This window comes from Rhipicephalus microplus, chromosome 4 (assembly GCF_043290135.1).
Source record: "Rhipicephalus microplus isolate Deutch F79 chromosome 4, USDA_Rmic, whole genome shotgun sequence".
NCBI lineage: Eukaryota > Metazoa > Arthropoda > Arachnida > Ixodida > Ixodidae > Rhipicephalus > Rhipicephalus microplus.
In genome coordinates, this window is record NC_134703.1 from 9,908,343 (window position 1) to 9,928,929 (window position 20,587).

A 20,587-nucleotide genomic window follows, 5' to 3' on the forward strand; every position below is an offset into this window, starting at 1 on the left:
TTCTTTAGGGGGGAGGGGGAATCCTGTAACATAAGAAGGTAGCGATGGTTGGGAGTTAGAAGTAGCTGAGGAAGAAATGAGATGGAATAAACATGACGTATAAGCCAGGCCACATCTCCCATTCATCATATATATATATATATATATATATATATATATATATATATATATATATATATATGGGATATGGCATAACGGGAGCGTTGTCAACAAGGATAAATATATTTATTTCCCAACAGTTTCGGGAGGGGACCTCGCTTCATCAGGGGATGAGTTATACTGACATGAGCTTCCAAACTTCCTTGCTGCCGCGTCCCTCTCGCCTTGAAAGACGTTTGCGAGAGTGAGAGGGAACTGGAAGAAGGAAAAAAAAAGAGAGAAAAAAGACGAAAAAAGAAAGAAAAGAAAGAAAGTAAAAAAGAGGAAGAACCACTGTCAACACTGAGAACGAAGCCAACTGTCCGTCTACATCCACCTACGGTGATGTAGACGGACAGTTGGCTTCGTTCTCAGTGTTGACAGTGGTTCTTCCCTTTTTTTATTTACTTTCTTTCTTTTCTTTCTTTTTTCGTCTTTTTTCTCCTTTTTTTTTCTTTCTTCCAGTTCCCTCTCACTCTCGCAAACGTCTTTCAAGGCGAGAGGGACGCGGCAGCATAGAAGTTTGGAAGCTCATGTCAGTATAACTCATCCCCTGATGAAGGGAGGTCCCCTCCCGAAACTGTTGGGAAATAAATATATTTATCCTTGTTGACAACGCTCCCGTTGTGCCATATCCCATACCTTCACCACGAAGACTAACTGGCCCATTGAATTATTACTCCCACTATATATATATATATATATATATATATATATATATATATATATATATATATATATATATATATATATATATATTATGCGGAGACTTTGCGGAGACGGGAGCAAAGGTCAGAGCGAATAATGGAAATAGCAGCGCCAGTATCCACTAGAGCTTCGACGCCTATACCTTCGACTAACACTGTTAACAAGTTCGATGGTCTGCCTGGAGGAATTGCTGGCTGTCTGGTGGATGCAGTTTCCCCTCCTGAAACTGCATTGGGGAGTTTTCCGAGTGGGCATTCAGATCATTGGAGGCGGGTCGCAGAGGCGACACGGAACGGCGATTGGGAGATGGCGAGCGGCGGCGAGACTCACGGGAGTTCACAGGCAGACCACTACTGTAAGGTAGAGAGGGCGAACGCTGAAAATAAGACCGGTAAGGCGTGCGCTGGTAGTTCGTGAGTGGACTGAAGCGTCCGCGTTCCTCTGGAGCATAGCCACGTTGCTCGTCCTGTTGACGCCTTCGGCAAAAGCGAGATATACGACCCCTATAGCCGCAATAATAACAGATTGGGCGTTGAGGACGCGGCATGGCGTAATACAGCTGTGGGCGCATCGGTGGTGACACTGACGCCACAGGTACATGGCCACCTGGTGTAGCCGCTGGGATAGTGGTGGGTGCTGAGAGCGCCGCGACTTCTGCGTACGTTGGTACCTGACGAGGTCTGGATTCGGCGGAACAAGGTGAATGTGACGCAGATGCAACCTCTTGCCTGATAATGTCCCGCAAGTTGGTTGGAGCTGAGGCTAATGTAGACGGTGGGGCGCAGGAAGAGCAGCGCCCATGAAGCTCCGCACGAACGATGTCGCGGACCAGGGCACGGACGTCGAGGGCCGCAGGAAGACGAATGTCCGAGGCATCATGGCAAAGACGAAGAGACTGAAGTTCTTTTAGTCTCTGGTAAATGGTGACGACATCTTGAGTCGTGGTAGGGTTTTGCGACGCAAGGGCGTTGAATGCGATGGTATTTATGCCTTTGATAATATGGCGTATTTGTTCGCTTTGAGACACAGCTGAATTTACACGCTTGCACAAGGCAAGAACATCCTTAATGTACGAGGTGTATGATTCACCCGCTAGCTGAATGCGTTAAGCAAGCTTCTTTGTTGCTGCTTCGGCGCGAACACTGGGGGAACCGAAAATCTGACGGAGCTTCCGTGGGAATGTGTCCCAGTCGGGAAAATCTTGGATGTGGTTCCAAAACCAGGTTTTGGCAACATCAGTTAGGTAGAAAGGGACCGTACGCAACTTGTGTAGAGTATCCCAGCTGTTCAACTCGCTGACGAGGTCGTAGGTGTGTAGTCATTCTTCAACGGCATCCCCTTTGAGACCCGAGAATACTGGCGGATCACGCTGGTGGCTGTGGATGGCCAGGGTCGACGGCGGAAGCTGCACTGGGCTGGTGGTATTGGATGGACCAGGACTGTCTTGCACTGCCATGGCAGATAGTAGTAGACGACGACCCGAGCGGAGCTCCAGTGGTAACGTGCGAGAGGACTTGGGGATCGAGAAGCACCGTCCACCACTTATGAGGAAGAGCTTTATTCGAGGCGAGCTCAAGCTGGGCCACACTGATGATGATATCTACAGATGATGAAATTATACAAATGATGATGACACGTCCAATTGATAAAGAAGAGTTGGTGACTGCGCTCACAATATATAAGAACACATGAAAGAAAAATAATCCAGAAAAAAAAAACCGACTCCGCCACGCGGAATAAAACGTGGGACCTCTGAAGTGTGAGTACGAGGCATTAGCCACTGAGCTACGAAAGAGCACCTCCTTGAACCGCCAAGCGGCAAGCTATTTATATCTACCACTTACCGCTGTTGATGGCCATCTCGGGAGGAACTATCATGTTTTCAGCATTACCATAAAGGTGGCGCAATGAGCGCGCGTCGCCACATCATCACGACGCGGCGGCACGCACTTTGCCCCGCGGAGAGTAGGGGGTGGCGCTCACTCGCACTCTCTTATCTCGCGGTGGGAAGGTTCGTACGTCTTGGCTGGCCTTGTGCTTTCACAGGAACGATGCTGTTGTAGTTACCTTGCGCACAAAGGTCACTGCAGTTGTTGTGCAGTCTTTATTTGCGAAAAGGAGGCACTTTTTCGACACAGCGAAGTAGGAACTGAGGCGCTTATTCGCGTTAATCTGTATCAGTGAGTATGTCTGTTGCGTCATTTGTGCGTGAGAAACGCGGGGCCCGTTTCTATCTGCTTGCCATTTTGCACGTGACCTTCCAATCAGTTGCTATCGCGTTCATTACTACACCTTTGCGGCAAAGCTGTGACTTTTTGTTAGACACTATAATAATGAGAGCTGACAGACAATTAGGTTAATGAAAGTACATGAACATTATTGAAAGCACTTGTAAAGTAATTGTGAAGAAAGAAAACTGAACAAAAAGATAACTTGCTTGGCATATATGGCATTATCACTTCGCATAATTGTCTGCCAGTTCTAACTAATATTGTGTCTAGCAAAAAAAAACAGGCTCTTAAATTTACCCTTACTTTCTTCATTCTTAGCAAGGGTCCCGTTCCGGCGGACTTAACACTTTCAGATGGTATGCGAGAGATCATGGCAACAAATGGCGCTGACTGTTGCTCTCACTTTTCGATGCAAATACATACCCCATAGGGTAGACAGGGGCATAGAGTTTCCTAAAATTAACTAGAGGAGGCTCTGGCGCTGCGATCGTTCAGCGACCATGCGAATGATGGGTAGTACACACATTTGCCTTGTCTTCGTACTTGCGGGCGGCGAATCGAACTTCCGGCTTTGTTTTTTGCTGTGTTTCGGTTTCGTTTTGCAAAAAAAAAAAAGGAGTCAACCCTTTTGAACTTTGTGACCCGATATGGAAAGGTAAGTCTAAAAGAATAAGATGGTGAAGCGCAACCACTGAACATTTGCTAATATTTGTTTCCTAAGAAAACAGCTTCAAGCCACACGAACACACACGGAGCCAAAAGCAGGCCTGAAGTACGAATATTAGACAAATGAGTGTACTACCCATCATTCCCATGTTCACTGAAGCACCGTGCGTTGCAGCTCCCATAGACACTAGCGCCAGAGTTCCCTATAGTGTATATTAGGAAACTCTATGGCGGGAGGATAGCCGCCGTGGCAGCTCAGTTGGCCGAGCATCCGGCGCGATATTCGAACTGTCACAGGTCCAAGGTAAGTTATCTTTTCATGCACTTTTTTCCTCCACAGTTACATTAGTATTACTTCTAATACCATCCTCTATACTTTCTTTAGCATAATTGTCTGTCAGTTTTCAATAATATTGTGTCTAATAAATAATACGAGCCCCTTAGTGGCTAAGGTGCTCGTATGCTGACCCGCAGATTGTGGTATCGAATCCCGGCTGTGGCGGCTCCATTTTTGATGAAGGCGAAAATGCTGTAGGCCCATGTGCTCAGATTTGGGCGCAAGTTAAAGAAACCGAGGTGGTAGAAATTCGCGGAGCCCTCCCCTACGGCCTCTCTCATAATAATCTGGTGGTTTTGGGACGTTAAACCCTCTCTATCCATCAAGTAAGAAAACAAGTCCTTAAATTTAGATTTTTTAAATGCAGAGCAGCTTATGGCGGGGGCTGTGTTCGTCCCCCACTCCCTCCCACAGCGTCCATCCCCACTGCGCAAGCGCGTTTCCTCCCTATCTCGGCTTTCTTACGCTCTCTTTCTTTCTGCCGAGTCGGGAGACCAAGGCATTGACACGCTTTCTCATAGTGCGGCATTTACACCCCCACTGCGCATGCGCGTTCCTCTCTCTCTCCCTTTCTATGATCTCCCGCTGTCTTCCGAGTCGACGGCGATAGCTACGATAATCCTAAGTACACACCTCACTTCGTAGCCGTTGATCGTTGGTATTGCGGCATTGCACGTTTCCGTGAGACCGAGCGCGTCTCTTTTCGTTAGCACGGGAGCACGCTCGATGTCCCTGCTGTGTGTGTTGAGAGTTTATTAGTGCTAGAGGAGTGGTCATAGGCAGCGTTCACGGCAGCAGTCACCGGTATCGAGCAATGTTCTCCGGCAGTGCTGGTCACGTAGAGGTTCTGAAGCTTAAGGCAATGTACAGCCGTCAGCACCTTTAACACGGACGCTCCGCCACGTGTCCTGCAGCAGTTTGATTGACGTTGGCACCGCGTACGTATGGGTTCTGTTGCCAAGACGCTAGCCATACATGCTGATTTACATCCAAGCCCACCGAGGTATTATCTCGGCAAAAGTGCCCTGCAGTTCGCGGCTGGCATCAATCAAACTAGCCCTGGCCACGCATCGAAGTGTTCGTGTTAAAGGTGCTGACGGCTTTATGTGAATTTCTGTGGATGCCGTTCGTCATTAGCCCACTGCTTCGCACTCACACGTGGTTTTAACCTGTATTCACAGGACATGTGCGATCGCGAACGGATGAGTTACCTGACATATGAGGTGATTCGCATCCCTCCGTAGCCAGAATTCACGCTACTGGGGATTCACGGCCGGGGGAAGGAGAGTCGAGCTATAAAGGAGGATTTCAGCATTGCTCTCCGAGGATACTAACTATGATTTGGGTTTTAATCGTTTCACGAATCGCTCCACGTGAATAGAAGTGGGGACGCGGGAACGACTGACACATGGTGACGTAGTACACAATCCGCAGACTGGAATCGCGGTTTTTTGTTCATTGTGTGAATACAGCTTTAGCGAGAGATGGTGTAGTTTTTTATCACTTCGCAGGCACAATAAAAGCAGACGTATCAGCAACGTTTAGGGCAAATCGTAAGAAAAAATTTTTAGGAGTGGACACTCCACCCCGCGGACGCAATTTTCGGCGCTATCAGTCCCTTCCGATGGATAGATGCTGCGAGCATTCCCTTTTAATGGGGCCGCTGACGTGCACCACCAGGCTCGAAATTAAAAAAAAAAAATCACAGCTTATCCACACAGTGAATGATGATAAGTGGAGCGAAGCATCCGTCCATCCGTCCTTCTGTCCATCCATCCTTCCGTTCGTCAGCTATAATAAATCGTCGACTATGCGAAAACCCCTAACGCCATCAATTGACCAATTCATAAACTAGAGGTGGCTACATGCTACTACTACTACTACTACTACTACTACTACTACTACTACTACTACTACTACTACTACTACTGCTCCTGCTGCTATAGAGGAGGGAACGACGGCACACCCTAAAGAGCTTCGCCTCTAAAAAACGAAAACGCGCCATGAGCTCACGTGCTTCCGCGTGACATGGCGATGAACTCGCGAGACGTGCTCCAACAAGAGTTCAGGATGAGCAACAGGAACAGAAAATAGAGTGAATTTGTGGTGCGCTCTACTTGAAAAAAAGCGCGCTAACATCAGTCAAGGTGCCCATGATGAACGGAACTTCAAGTCAACCCGTGCGCCGTTTCACATGCTGCTTACTCATCGTTCCTTTTAGAGGGAGATGGTGCGATTTTCTTACACCGTGGTAAAGGGAGATGCTGAATAAAAATTGAAAAAAAAACTGAAAAAGGACATCAAAAATCTACGGAGAAGACGTGACTGTTTCAAGAAACAAAAGTAATTTCGCCTATTTTGGAACAACTTGCTATGTTTTGGACAGATTAATTGTAAGCGCGCGTCGGCTTCACTACAGTGGGAGCTTTGACGTGAAAGCCTCCGCCAAGTATGCAATCCTTTCTCCACATACTGCCCTCACCCTTCCACAATAAGGCTCTGAAATGTTCCCCACTATTTCGGGAATTTACAGGAGCATCGTTGAATGCGGGAGCGTATCATACTGGGAATCATACACTGGGAGCTGAACGGGTTGGGAGACGCGAGCGACGCAGGCATTGTTGGCTATGCCCGCCTCCTCTGTGTGAAACGTCATCAAACATCACCACCTCTATGATATACTTCGTTTTTGTTTTTGTTTTACTTTGTCAGAACACATGCATGGATTGCCCACAAGATAACAGAAATGGAGGACTTAAACCTCCTGACAATAGGCCTCACCTTGCTGGGACAGAAGAAGCAATGGGTTTGAAAGTTAAAATAAAGTAAAACAATGACAAACGCTCATTAAAATTATCATATAATCACAATAAAACAATATGACCTAATAATAATGACATTATCACAATGAGAACAACATCACCAATACAGTAAGAACAACAACAACATAATCGCTACTGCAGAAGCTACTAAAAGTCAGTAACAGTAGCACTTAGTGGCATTACAATGCAGTCACCAAACATCCTTATAGTTACAGAAGTTATACTTGTGTTCACATTCGCACAACACATCCTAATCCGTATCTAGTGCCATGTGAATAATTAAGCATTGACGTCGCAACTGCTACATGTGGCAGTTTGTGAAAAACGTATTACATGCAATATATTCTCTTAGTTTCTGCCTCAAATGAAGGTTGCGTCTTTCGCTTTTTGCTGCACGACCTTTAAATTTGGCTCAAAACCTGCGCGGCTAAAGTTTTGTTCAGTATTCCTGTAACACTGCTTATGGCCCTTTTTCAGAAACCGGTAACGTTCTCTGATATTACGCTCTAAGTAAGGATTGAATGGGATTTGTCTCAATCGGAATTTTTTTGCGAGAACTTTGTTTTTTTCGTGGAGGGAAGGGGGGGAAACAGGGACGCTTTCTATGAGGTAACGCACAATAAATACCTTTGGGGCAGAGTGCAACTGAGGGACCGAGGTAGAAGGGCCCCCGGCGGAGCACGATCTCGTGGGCGATGATAGCGAACGAGTAGACGTCTCCTTTCTGAGTGCCACCAGCCAGTGGTTCGCACCTTCGCTGTAGCTCAGGTGCGGTCCACAGCATGCCTGCATGAGAAATTTAGGATGCCGGGAGACAATAGAGAGATAGCGCTTGTTCAGCAAGTTCGCACAGAAACAATGCGTCGAAACTGCGAGTAGTGGCACAAGCCAAGAAGGATTCATTCTGACGATGTGCTCTTTCAAAACTGCTTCAATCTCACGAAATCGAATATTCGGAAAGAATATCAGTGCATTTTCTTAGGCATTTCTTGAGTAAATGTACATCACATGAAAGCCCACAACTTTGTTATACGAAAGATAAGAACATTTGAAAATTTGATCCCAAATGCTTTCACAAGTCACGTGGTCCTGGCTTCAATCCTATTTCTTCAGGTATATTGAGCTTGATTCTAGTTAATGCAGTTTAAAAAAAATGTATGCACTCGTGTCAGCTTGTTTCCTTTTCATCCAGATTATTTCGAGTTCTTAAGTTTGAACGTAATGCAACCCGCCCAATTTTATATTTCTAACACCCTATAACAGGCGCACGGCTTTTACCGCTGCCACATAATTTATCTTATCGGGATTACATAAGCATCAGTACTACCGTCTTCTTGATGCGAAAAGCTCATCGCAATCAACTCGTATCACTGTAAAAATTACTCAGAGCTTGGAGTAAAATGCGTGTCCTCTAGCATCCCCCCTATTCGGAACAATTTTCGCACCAGGCGTCCGGAGCAAATTTTTTGCTCCCGCTGGCCGGAGAAATTTCGTGGCGCACCCGGAGTACTTTTAACCGATATTTCACACCGGCCAACTGGAGCAATTGCGTGGTGCCGCCCGAGTACTTTTTACTGGCATTTTTCTACGGCTTGCCAGATTGATTACGTGGCATCTCTGGAGCATTTGTCGCGAATTTTTCACTCCGGCTATCTGAAGCTTTTGTGGGGTACCTCCGTAGTATTTTACGAATGTACTTTCTTCGTCCTGACAGAATTTCAGTGAGGTGGATCAGTATTTTGTGAAGTGTTCTCTCCGCTATTTACTTATTGAATGCTGAATGCTTCACGCATTGTTTGGATGAAGAAAGTCTCAATTATCATGCAATCACAGCATAGTTACTGTGTATTTCTTTCCACAGAGCTCTAGAAGATGAAATTCAAGAAAACACTTGAGTTCTTGTTTTATTTATTCGAAATAAGTAGCAGTTTTTGGTTGTCGACCCAGCCTTTGGGAAAAGAAGAGAAGAAACAGACATGCAAGAAGCCACAAAAAAAAAAGCAGAAGAATGAAGATCACATAAAATCAACAGCGCACACGTTTTAAGCGCCACGCTTTAAAACGAACCCCAGAATGCTGCAAACGGTGCACGACAAACGAAGAAAGCGCAGCTACTGGTAACAACTCTTCCCCCGAAGAACCATCCATCAGTTTCATTGACGACGCGAGCGTTGATTGCATGATTGCCTCCTGCATATATAACCAAGAAAATAGTTATACATGAGAACAGCGAATCATGCGAGAGGTAAAGAAACTGAAAACACTCAAGCCACGGACACTCAATTTATTCATTTATGCTATTCATATATGCCTTTATTACATACTGCAGACCTGTTTATCAGGTCTTGAGCAGGAATGAGCAAACAGAACTCTTTACAGCAAAACCATATTTGCATCACACAACATAGTGACAGTGGTAATAAAAATAAAACGTCATACAGAAAACATAATATACAATGCAAAAAACATACAGTTTAGCACTTTTGTAGCGATTTGTGAAAAAAAAAAACAGTCCAACAAGTGGAATAGTTTTGCTGACTGAATTGTACTGATACAAAAGGAAGCATTGCGTATCTTTGGGGTGCATGATTATACAAAAAAAATATTTGTTAATGATTGTTGAGAGCATTTAGAAATATATCAAAAGTTGGACACTACAATACCGATTGATACGCGATTCCACTCATGGGTAGTTCTCAGAAAAAAAAATACCTTAATGTATTTGTGCGGTAATCTCCAACTTTCATTGAATGATATGAGTGCACAGCACATTAACTTGTTTTTCTAATGTGCACTGTTTTGTTAATTCTGGTTCTGTTATGAAAAATAGCTTTATATCCTTCGCAAAATGTTTTTCGAGGTAATTTAGCATTGTTCTTGTTTTTTTTTTTTGCACCGCCCGCCCTGTTTTGATACTTGTCGTAGTAAACTTATTTCAAAGTAGTAATTGCATGAGCATATATTTCTTCAAGAAAAACAGCCTCAAGCACAAAGTATAGAAAATTTAACTACTACATAGCAAAATCAATAAGAAATAAGAGATATAAACATTACGTCACCTAAGCCAACTGCATATTCACACATTCTGACAGAAATAAGGGAATGCGACCAGTTTATTCCACGTACGGTTCCGTGCAAACGTCGGGAAGCCACGGAAGATGACGCACGTGGAGCCAGGTTTGCAGAAATTCTCTTTTCCTTTGTTCTGATCACAGGCCAGCGTTCTTGCATTGTCCAGGTCGAAACTACGGCTCAGCACTGCTCGTCAGAGAGAGATGGAAAGAAGGGTTTCATTCTCAGACATTTCATTTCATTTCATTTTTATTTCCTTAGAGACCCCCGAGAGGGTATTACATAAGGGGTGGGTAACATACAATCGATATTTTTGTCACAATGAGTAATGTGAAGTTACACTTGAAATATTATGCATGAAGCTTGATAGAGAGGTCATTGTGGCAATATCGTGGGAAAGGCCATTCCAGTCTTTTGCTGCTCTGGGAAAAAAAGAAGCAGAAAATGTTTTAGTGTGGTCACGCGGGCGAAAAACATGAAGAGCATGACCGGTGCGATGAGATATGTGAGCTGCAGGGATAATGTAAGGAGGGCGGTTAAGTGAAGAGCGAAAAAAACTTGTGAAATAATGAGAGGATTGCGGTGCGTTGGCGACATGATAAAGGTGATAAGTTACACGCGGCTTTGAGGGATGAAACACTGATGTCGTATGAGTATGAAGCATGAATGAATCTAGCTGCACGATTTTGAATGGATTCAAGGAATTTGTAAAACCAACTTCAGGCGGGTTCCAAATGGGAGATGCATATTTTAACTTAGACCTAACTAATGATGTATAAGGAAGTAGTTTTACACGACTATATATAGGAGCGCTGCGTAAGTGGCGTTTTAAGAAGCCTAGGGTTCTGTTAGATGTTGATACGATTTTATTAATATGAGTGTTCCACGACAAATTGTAGGATAGAGTGACTCCCAGGTATTTGTAAGTGGTTACTGATTCGACAGGGACTTTAGCTATGTTATAAGAAACGCGAAGAGGGTTTGGACGGCGAGTGAATGAGATTAGTTTGCATTTAGTAGGGTTTAAGGTCATAAGCCAGTCATCACACTATTGTAGGATATGGTTGAGGTCTTCTTGTAATAACATTTGGTCAGAAGGGTCAGTGACGGTACGACACAGTCGTCAGCAAACATGCGCCAATTTGAAGATACGTGCATCGGAAGGTCAATAATGCAAATTAGAAATAAAAGAAGACCAAGGACAGAGCCCTGCGGTACACCCAATGTTACCGGAAGAGGGACAGACAAACTATCATTTGTAAACACTGATTGCATGCGGTTAGTGAGGAATTCTTTTATCCAGTTGAGTACACATGGGCGCAAGTTTAAGGAAGACAGTTTCAATATTAAGCGTTTGTGGGGTATTTTATCAAAGGCTTCCGCAAAATCAAGGAACAGAGAATCGGTTTATTTGTTAATGTCGAGGTTGGCATGAAGGTGATGAACAAAGATGGCAAGCTGGGTTTCGCAAGAGTGGCCTCTACGAAACCCATGTTGAGAATGATGAAAGAAGTTATCGGAGTTCAGGAAAGTTCATGACGTAAGAGTAAATGACGTGTTCCATGAGTTTGCAGGGTAAGCTGGGCAAAGAGATTGGTCGGTAGTTTAGAGGAGAGTTCCTGTTACCAGATTTGAAGACAGGAACGACCTTTCCCACTTTCCAATCGTCTGGGATGATGCCTGTTGAAAGAGATTGCGAAAATAACAAAACAAGATACTCCTACGCAATGTGACATATATTTTTCAACAGTTTGACATTAATACCATCTAGTCCAGATGCTGATGATAGCTTCAACTTTTAAATGAGGGATGAGATACCGTCAGCTGTTGATTGATTGATTGAGAATTGATTTCAGGCATGGCAAGAGTGATATGAGAAGAAAATACAGGTAAGGGTGCGTTTGTTTCGTTAGTAAATACAGATGAGAAGGTGTTATTGAAAGCATCAGCGCACTTCGTATCTGAAAGAACCTCTCCAGATTCGTTAGTAAGAGTGGAGCTCATAACTGCTTTAGGGTTAATTACCTGCCATAACTTTCAGAGATCGTTATATAACATATTGGGCAAATTGTTCTTAAAAATTTGAACTTAGCGTCACGGATAGCCGTCAGACAGGTTTATTCAGCCTCGTAGTACTTATTCCAGTTGTGGTAGCCTCCTTTTAGCTTGGCAGTCCGAAATGTACGCTTTTTCTTGTTGTCCAGTCGGTGCAAATACTTATCAAACCATGGCTTATGACTGTCAACCCGAATAGTGGTTTTAGGGATGAAGTTGGCTATTAGGTCAGTCAGCTTTTGTTTGAAAACTAGCCAGTTCTCCTGAATAGAGCAGTGGTCAATTCTAGACTGAAATGTCAAAAGAAATACTGTAAGTTCATTATTTATAGCATCGTAGTTACCCTTATCGTATATGGTTATAACTTTCTTGTGTATGTGACGAGTAACAGGGCTGAAACTAAAGTCTGCATGTATAACTTTGCGGTCACTGATCTCATAGAGACAGTGAACTGAAGACAGGCTATCAGGACTAGTTAGTTTTAGATGACATAAAGGCAAACATTCGAAAATTTTTACTTGTTTTATAAACAAAATGCAACTCCCGTTACCCCCCCCCCAAAAGAAAACTGCAGTCACGGCCACGGCAGCATGACTCTAAACAGAAAAAAAAAAGCAGCATGCAGCAGCAGGATAGCACTCTCTCCCATCGGCAAACCAGAAAATAAGGCTAGTTTTTTCAAAAGGGTGCCCCCTCTGCCTTCACAGAAACGTCTAGCTCCCCAAGACTCGTTTTGCCAAGCAACCCTCCTCTTTCTTTCACATTCCTCGTCTCTTGTATCGTGAGCTCCTTTCACCCCTCTCTTTCTTGTTTTGAAAGCACCACGTCATCTGAAGAGTACCGTATACTTTTAGATTAATATCTGAAAGACCACTTATACAATCAAAATAACTTTTGAACTATATGAATGTGTGTATGCGTTTTAAATATCTGTACCAAACGCATTGCCCTACCTCCATTGAGTACATTTATAAAAAATAAACACTTATGTCAGTTATTCATGTTTTATTAGTTCAGCTTGCATAATAGATCCAAATAATTTGTACAAGTGGTAGACATCGACCTGGCATTTATTAATATGGAAACCAGACAAATATTCCCGTTTATGTGTACTAAGAAGGCCAAAAAAGTTTTTTAACCAGTTAGGTTTACTTATGACAATTATTAACTTTTCATAGGATCAGCCGAAAACTATGGTATTTTCTATTGTTGCATATCTAATCAGCGTTCCAAATATTACAGTGACTTGATTTAACTTACCGAAGTTATGTTAAGAAAACAAACACGTAGTCCAAATAATGCATTGTCAAAATTCCGCTGACTTTTTACTGACGTCTTGTAAATTAGCCCATTATTGATCACATGCTTGGTTTATCAACCCAACTATACTCAATCCTAGCACTACCTGAGAAGAATAACACAGGTAATTAAAGAGCTCACTCACCAGTTTTGCGCCGCACTAACGACCTCCGGGCTGCTCAACACTTGCGAGATCACGAAGTGTCGTTCGCTACCCGGAACCATCACATGATTAAGGTTTCGACAACTCTCTTCTGTCTATGATGACCTTTGTTGCCGCTTGTAGACACCTGTGATATCCAGAACGTGCACCGAACGATTTCTTTTTCCCGAACGCGGTCGAATACTTCGCACAATCTTCCCTGCACTGGCTTGGTTTGTCATGTTGGTTTGTCGGGAACGACAGCCGCCCTGCGGGGAGGCTGCCTACGTCACTCCTCCAACAGCCAATGAAAGCCGCTGAGCGATGCGCCGGAGCAATTCCGGAGCATCCACAGGAGCACAATCAAGGAATCGGCCTCGTTTTTCTCCCGTTTTCTTTGTCTGTCACCTACTGGAGGAAAATGATGGAAAACGGATCAATATGCTCCGATACAATCCAGTTTGATTGAGGTCACCAGAGCGTATCGGGAGCATCATCCCACGATTCCTCCCAGGTTTGTATATTTTCGCTTACAGTGTATGTGTTTGGCTGTGCGACGGAAGTTACTGCTGAAGACGTCAGGAACGAGCGAAGACGGGCAGCAAGTATAGAGTTACTTGGACACACGTTTATTCGAAAAGCGTCGCAGCTAAGCTTACCAACCATCCCAAATTTTGCGGGACTGTCTCGACTTTTTATGAAATGTCCTGAGTCGCGTAACGTCTATGTCCCCGATTCGTTCCGCATCGTTCAATTATAAATTCTTGTGTGATTGAACGCACACCAAAGAACGCGCATCACGTAACGTAACGCGAAGTTCGCACGGAACGCCCCCCCCCTCTCCCCCCCGAAACAATGTCTGGGTGGGTGCGAGGGGCTTTAGCCACTTAACTGAACGCATGTAGTGCGACAACTTTTACGAGTACAATATCAAGCAAAAGGAAGTGCGGCCAACGGCATGTAGCCAGCTCACGTGCTGAGTCAAGAAGCCACAACAATAAAGAAAAAAATGTGTTTTACTGGAGGATACCGCAATAAAAAAAATGGCTGTGTACCCCGCCCCCCCCCCCCTTTCCAAGTTGATTTGCTTCACTGAGGAGTTGGAAACCCTAGTTCTAGCCCAAGAGCCACGCCACGGGCCACACGCACCTTGAGCCCACGTTCTCACAAGCTTTGTGTGGCTTTGTCTATAGATGGCAGCAGCTATAGAACAGTTATAAAGGAAGCTTTCATGTGCGTGCCTCCCTACAGTTACCATTGTTTCTTATTTTTCATGCGCCCTAGCAAGCTTATATATAAAGATATATTTTTTGTAGTCTGTAGAAGCTCTGGCGAGTTCGAGGGCAGAATGAACGCATCAACCTAGTTTGAGTTGCATTCGCGGACATTTATTACAATAAAAAAGTTACACCGTGTCGCAGTAAAGCCGGCCTGTGAACACTCGAATCATCGTCACTGGTTTCCAAAAATGGTGGCGGAGGGTTTAGGAAGAGGACATTGCGAAGGAACATTCCCGATTTGGTGTGCCGAGCGAGAAACCTTTTGTTTATCGCGGATGTATCACCAAATGCGTGAGACGAAGACGTATCCGTTTCGGCCCCGTTGCTTAGGGCTTACCGAGGAAGTGGTCTTTATTTGTACGTAGCTCACTGGGATAATCAAAGGCTGGGCAGCGTTCCTTCTCAGACCTGCTTGCGTCGATCCATGCCGAGGACAGAACAAATGAGCCTCTGTTGGCAAAGGGAACGAAGGTTGGGACGGGATCGAGTACGCGCTTTTTCCAAACACCGTCGGATATACGGCCATTTGCTCGCTGCATGTTCTACTTCCGTTCATTCAGTGCATCTTACATTTTTTTATATTTCATCTCTCTTTTTATTTTATACTTTCTCTCTCTCTCTTTTCACAGCAGTTCCTGTTGCTCCGACATCGGAACGGCGATGCCCGTTCCGTAATGCAAGGTCTTGCTTTCTTCCGTGTCTTGTTCGGTAAACTGCGGCATACACTTATTTGTCTTTATAGCAGCGATATCTCACCATGCGAAGAAAAATTCGATTAGCAGGCGCATTCGCAGCGCTCTTTGGCGCGATAGCGAATTGATCGTTCTGAGACGACGAAAAGAGAATAAGGAATAAAAAAAACATCATAATGTATTACTAGTGCGTTTGACATGAAATGCTACTCGCAAAGCCTGATATGGGCCTTTTCTATGGGCCGTAATGCTGAGGCTAACGTCAAGATACGATTGAAACAAATCTTAAACGTGTCGTGTTGCAGTTTCAGCAATCGTCATGCGTACCTGCGCATGACGTTTCATCGACCATCGTTCACTTATAGCGCGTGTGTCGCTGATCGGGTCGTTGAGCGCAGAGGCGTGCGCATTCTTCACAACAGGGGCGATGGTTCGTCATAGTGGCCTCGCCCCCCGTCCCAGTAAGTCAACGTGTGGCGCCCCTCGTTAAGTGACACGCCCTCGTGTGCACGGTTGAGTGCTAAAGTCTAGTATACGTTGGGGGAATCAACAGGTAAGGTTAATCATGCGCTGGATAAGGTGCCATATTTTCTGTGTACAAGAAATTTAAGATGAATTTTTATACTCTCCTTTGTTCTTGGGTGATATTTCTAACATAATTTCAAACATTTTCAAGCATGGGAAAGTTGTTTTCGGTTCCTTTGGGTTCTTTTGTGGCGAATGTTCACTTGTTTGCTCGGAAGCATCTGGCAACAATGGCAAGTTCCTGTGGTTCACTCGAAAATGAGACAAAAACAGTCCGGTAGTGTTCTGTCAAAGTAAAAACCAAGACTGTCTCTGTAGTTAATAATAAGACAATGCACAGATGTTAAAAATTAAAAGAAATTGAAACGTTAAATTATGTTAAAGTTATGCGCGGCGATGTATTACAACTGGAAGAGGAGTCAATTGATGTCACCGTCTACGTGTCCTTTCACACATATAGTTGTCTTCAGTTTCACAATGATACCAATTATCATAGCTGTATCCAGTGAGCGTTTTCGACATGACATATTTCTACATCGCAGCACATCCATCTGCCTGACATCATTTCCGGTTCGGCGATGATCTTTCAGCTGTTCATGTATATTTAACGACATTTTATTGGTGCCGCACAATTGAGCGAAGTCTGAATATTTTTGTGTCTCCAGTAAGACAAAAAAAAAAAAAGGTACGCTAAGGGACTTTGCTTTGCAATGTACTTTGACAAAGTAATGTTTGCAGAATTTATATTAGTACGGGTTGCTTCTGTAGAGGTGATGTTTTCGCACTGTTCACCATGCACCTAGAAACATCATTTCTCACTCAGTACGACCAGCCTAGTTTTTGAGCAGAGTATCAAAAGAAGGGGACCCATATAATTGACACGTCTATTTCTCTTCTTTTCTCTACTGTACATGGTACATTTTGACGTACTATAATACGTTATGGCATTCAAAAAAAAAAAAAAAAGAGAAGTATACAGAGGATGTCCCCGGCAAAAAAATGGAGCGCAAACTCCTCCGAAATTAAATCTATAAAGGCAGAATTTTTATGTGCTTTGCGCTTCATTAAGTGTAATATTCGTCAATTTATGCACCTTTTACCTCCCGTCGTTGAGAAAAACTGTGCAAGACGAAGTTGAACGCATTCGTACGACGGATCGAAATCGTTTTTGCAGCTTGCAGGTACGTGACATCTTATAACTTAAGTTATTCCTCAGCAGTTGAACGAGTCCCGCGACGGCCCATAGTATTAACCTGTATTACACCATGACGTGCCGCGTTTTTTTTTTACTTGCACTGCTGGTTGCACTGAATAACTATCCCTAATTTCTCGATTGCATGGCCAATAATTTAAATTTACGAAACTGCATTAGACCGGAGTTTCGTGGCCGGAAGGAATTAGGTGCAGGTCTTTTCAACGTGTTTTGAGAGGTCATGATTCCATTGAGCACAATCATAGCAAAAATACAGTTAAGCCGGATGAAAGCTTCGGTTGGGGCAGCTTTGAAATGAAGCCCTACGTGGTTTCATGATTTTTACAGACTGAATGCAGCACTGCGTTGCAGTCGGATATAAAACAAAATTTTCTTTTCAAGGTGAGATTAAAGCTGAGTAAGGCCTCGCTGAGGCATCAATACACAACAACATACTTACAACAACCAGTCCATCACTGGCCATAGGCTGTGGTGGCATGTTTTCTGTAGTAACAGTTGAAGTCTCGTGATTTTTCGCTCTTCTTTTTTAAGTACCGACCACGGGGTAAGAGAGGAGCGCCGACTCAGGCGCCACCCCACGCTTTCGTGCAGGACATCCCGTGCAAGCGGACGCGGAGGTCTTATACATTCCTTCGCTCTTTGCCCACTTAAATATCGAGTATCTGGTTGTAACCCAATAGGTTGCGTGGTTGCACTGTGGTGTGATGCTTGGACTCTTATGTATATATTTCCAGCGTTCTAGCTAGTAAAATTTAGTTTAATTAGCGCTCTTTCCCGTCCATGTTTCTTAATGCCATATTTACGCTGTAACTATTCGTTTTCTTGCGCTGTGCAAATATGTTGATTCCAAATCACCAACTAGCCCAAGCATCCGTCTTACCACGTCTCTTCCTCCACTCGTCTTCCTGCTTTTGCGCATGCGTTTAAATGCTAAGCATTTCTTAGCGAACTTCGGCGAGATTAAGCGTATCTATCTATCTATCTATCTATCTATCTATCTATCTATCTATCTATCTATCTATCTATCTATCTATCTATCTATCTATCTATCTGTCTGTCTGTCTGTCTGTCTGTCTGTCTGTCTGTCTGTCTGTCTGTCTGTCTGTCTGTCTGTCTGTCTGTCTGTCTGTCTGTCTGTCTATCTATCTGTCTATCTATCTATCTATCTATCTATCTATCTATCTATCTATCTATCTATCTATCTATCTATCTATCTATCTATCTATCTATCTATCTATCTATCTATCTATCTATCTATCTATGTAGCCGCCTACGACTTTTAGCTATCGTGGACATTTCGATAATGATATCGATACCAAACTTGGTATAGCATAACATGAGAGTATGAAGAACATATCTGGCTAGTCGTAACATGAAAATCATGAAATGTATGTCATGAATGTCATTATTTACATTTCATGGTCCTGCAGCTCTTGCGGTGGTTTCGTTCACATGGCATACTGCAAAACTGGTAGGGTACGGTCGCATGGCGAACACAAGCGGCAGACCATAACATGAAAATAATGACATGCATGTCATGTAAAAACATGACTACATGCCACGCTCATGATGCGCTCGCGGCTGTTTCGCTAGTTCGGTTTCGCTAACTCGGTATTACGGGACTTGAATGGACGACATAGGTAAATGACACATCAACCATCATAATCACGACATGCGTGTCTTACATGTGACAGTCAAGGCCCCAATACATTTCGACGCGACGCGGTGCGCGTGCTCGCCGGCGTTCGTTTCGTCGCGTCACGGCGGCGTTGCCACGCCAGGCGCCTGTACTGCCATATACTCGCAGGCGCGCGCGCTGCGTTGCTTTCACGCATGCGCGTTTCAGTGCGTCCGGCGTCTCTCCGTCTGGAGAAGAGGCAGACGCAGTGCTGTCTGGGTAGCTCATCGGCGCCAAATGCAGCATGTCGCATTTCGCGTCGGCTGCCGTCCGGCTGCCCCGACGGACGCTGGTCGCGTCGGTCGCGCTTGGCGTCAAACTGTTGAGAGCTCGCGTTTTGCTTACGTAGCGTCGCTGCGTCCAGCGAGCGCGCGCACCAACGTTACGTTGGAGTACATTGGACCCTTCATGATACACTCAAGGCCGTTTCGCTAGCTTGACATATACCAAATTTGGTGTTACGTGCCGTCAATAGATTACGAAGGTATATGACTGGTGCAAACATGATAAGCATAAGACGTGTGTCATGTGAGAACATGATAACATACTACGATCATAGCGTGCTCGCGGCCGTTTCGCTTGGTCCACATACACTAAATTTGGCATCACGTGACGTGAATAGATGATGAAGGTAAACGACACATCCAAACATGATAATCATGACGCGTAGGCCGTTGACGGCATAATTTACCTTCATTTCGTAACGTTGTGGTGATTTCAAAGTGGCATATCAACGTTCTTCATTCGTGCTTCGTATATCATCGATTCGCACTGTACGTAGAATCTGCCAATTTTTTCTTCTCTCGGTGCGTATGTGACGTCCCCGCAAACACGGACTGAACCCCGCTCCTTTCAAGATGTTTACGCTCGTTTCTTAAACCCACGCATAAAAAAAAGTAAAAGAAAACCTTCGGTGTAAATAATGGGCATTCCGGAGTGGAGTACCTGGAAGGTTTATTTATACTGTTCTCGCGGGCTCTCCCGCGCAAACACGAGGACCGGGCGGCGCCTTGTCGTCTACAGACAGTGTGACAGTGTACGGTGGAGATAATCAGCGCGCACCCTTCAGATTTGTGCCATGGGGGAGCAGCAGAGCACCTTTTGTTGGTTTAGGGAATGCGACCCTGCCGCAGCGCCTGTGTCGGGTCCGACCTGACTTTTCGTCGGCCTCCACGACTCCAGGGCTCATTACTGCGTTCTTTCGCAGATGGCCACCCGCGGCGTTGAATGACGAAGAGGCAGCGGCTACGGAGAATTTCGCGGGAGACACCGAGCTGCATGGAAACGTTGAGACTTGGTCTGGACATCGGCTCATCAAGTACCGGAAGCATCGGGACCATCGTTCGCCCGTAATTAAAGTGCTTTGGGACAGCTCGCCCGCCTCTCTCTTTCTGAGGCTTGAGTTTGTACATTGTTACTTGCTCGGCTTTGTTTGGGAGAGGGTTTTCTACTGGTGCGGGCCGATGGGGCAGCCGTCGAAGACGACACACTCCGACTGACAAGAAAATATGCCGCGTCGATAGTGGCGATTGGTTTGGTGCCCCGGTAGGGCGGAGTCGGGTCCTACAAAAAGGGACTACGAGACGATACAGGAGGCAGACATACGATGCGAAAAGGGTCAGAGATATACGTTGCGATGAGCTCGAGATGGTAGAGAGGCAAGGACGGTACGATGAAGAATGAAAGTTAGGGATAGGAGGCGAGTGAATGGAGCGTTACGAAAGAGGGT

General features: G+C 44.7%; 1 protein-coding gene across 1 annotated transcript in view; it reads right to left on the reverse strand.

Moving 5' to 3' along the window:
* Window positions 1-20,587, reverse strand: part of LOC119171524 (atrial natriuretic peptide receptor 1-like) — a 642,832-nt gene that overhangs the window by 323,827 nt on the left and 298,418 nt on the right. Inside the window, exon 14 of the mRNA XM_075892142.1 lies at window positions 7,530-7,688. Within this exon, the coding sequence (XP_075748257.1) occupies window positions 7,530-7,688 (159 nt within the window). The remainder of the gene's footprint in view (window positions 1-7,529; window positions 7,689-20,587) is intronic.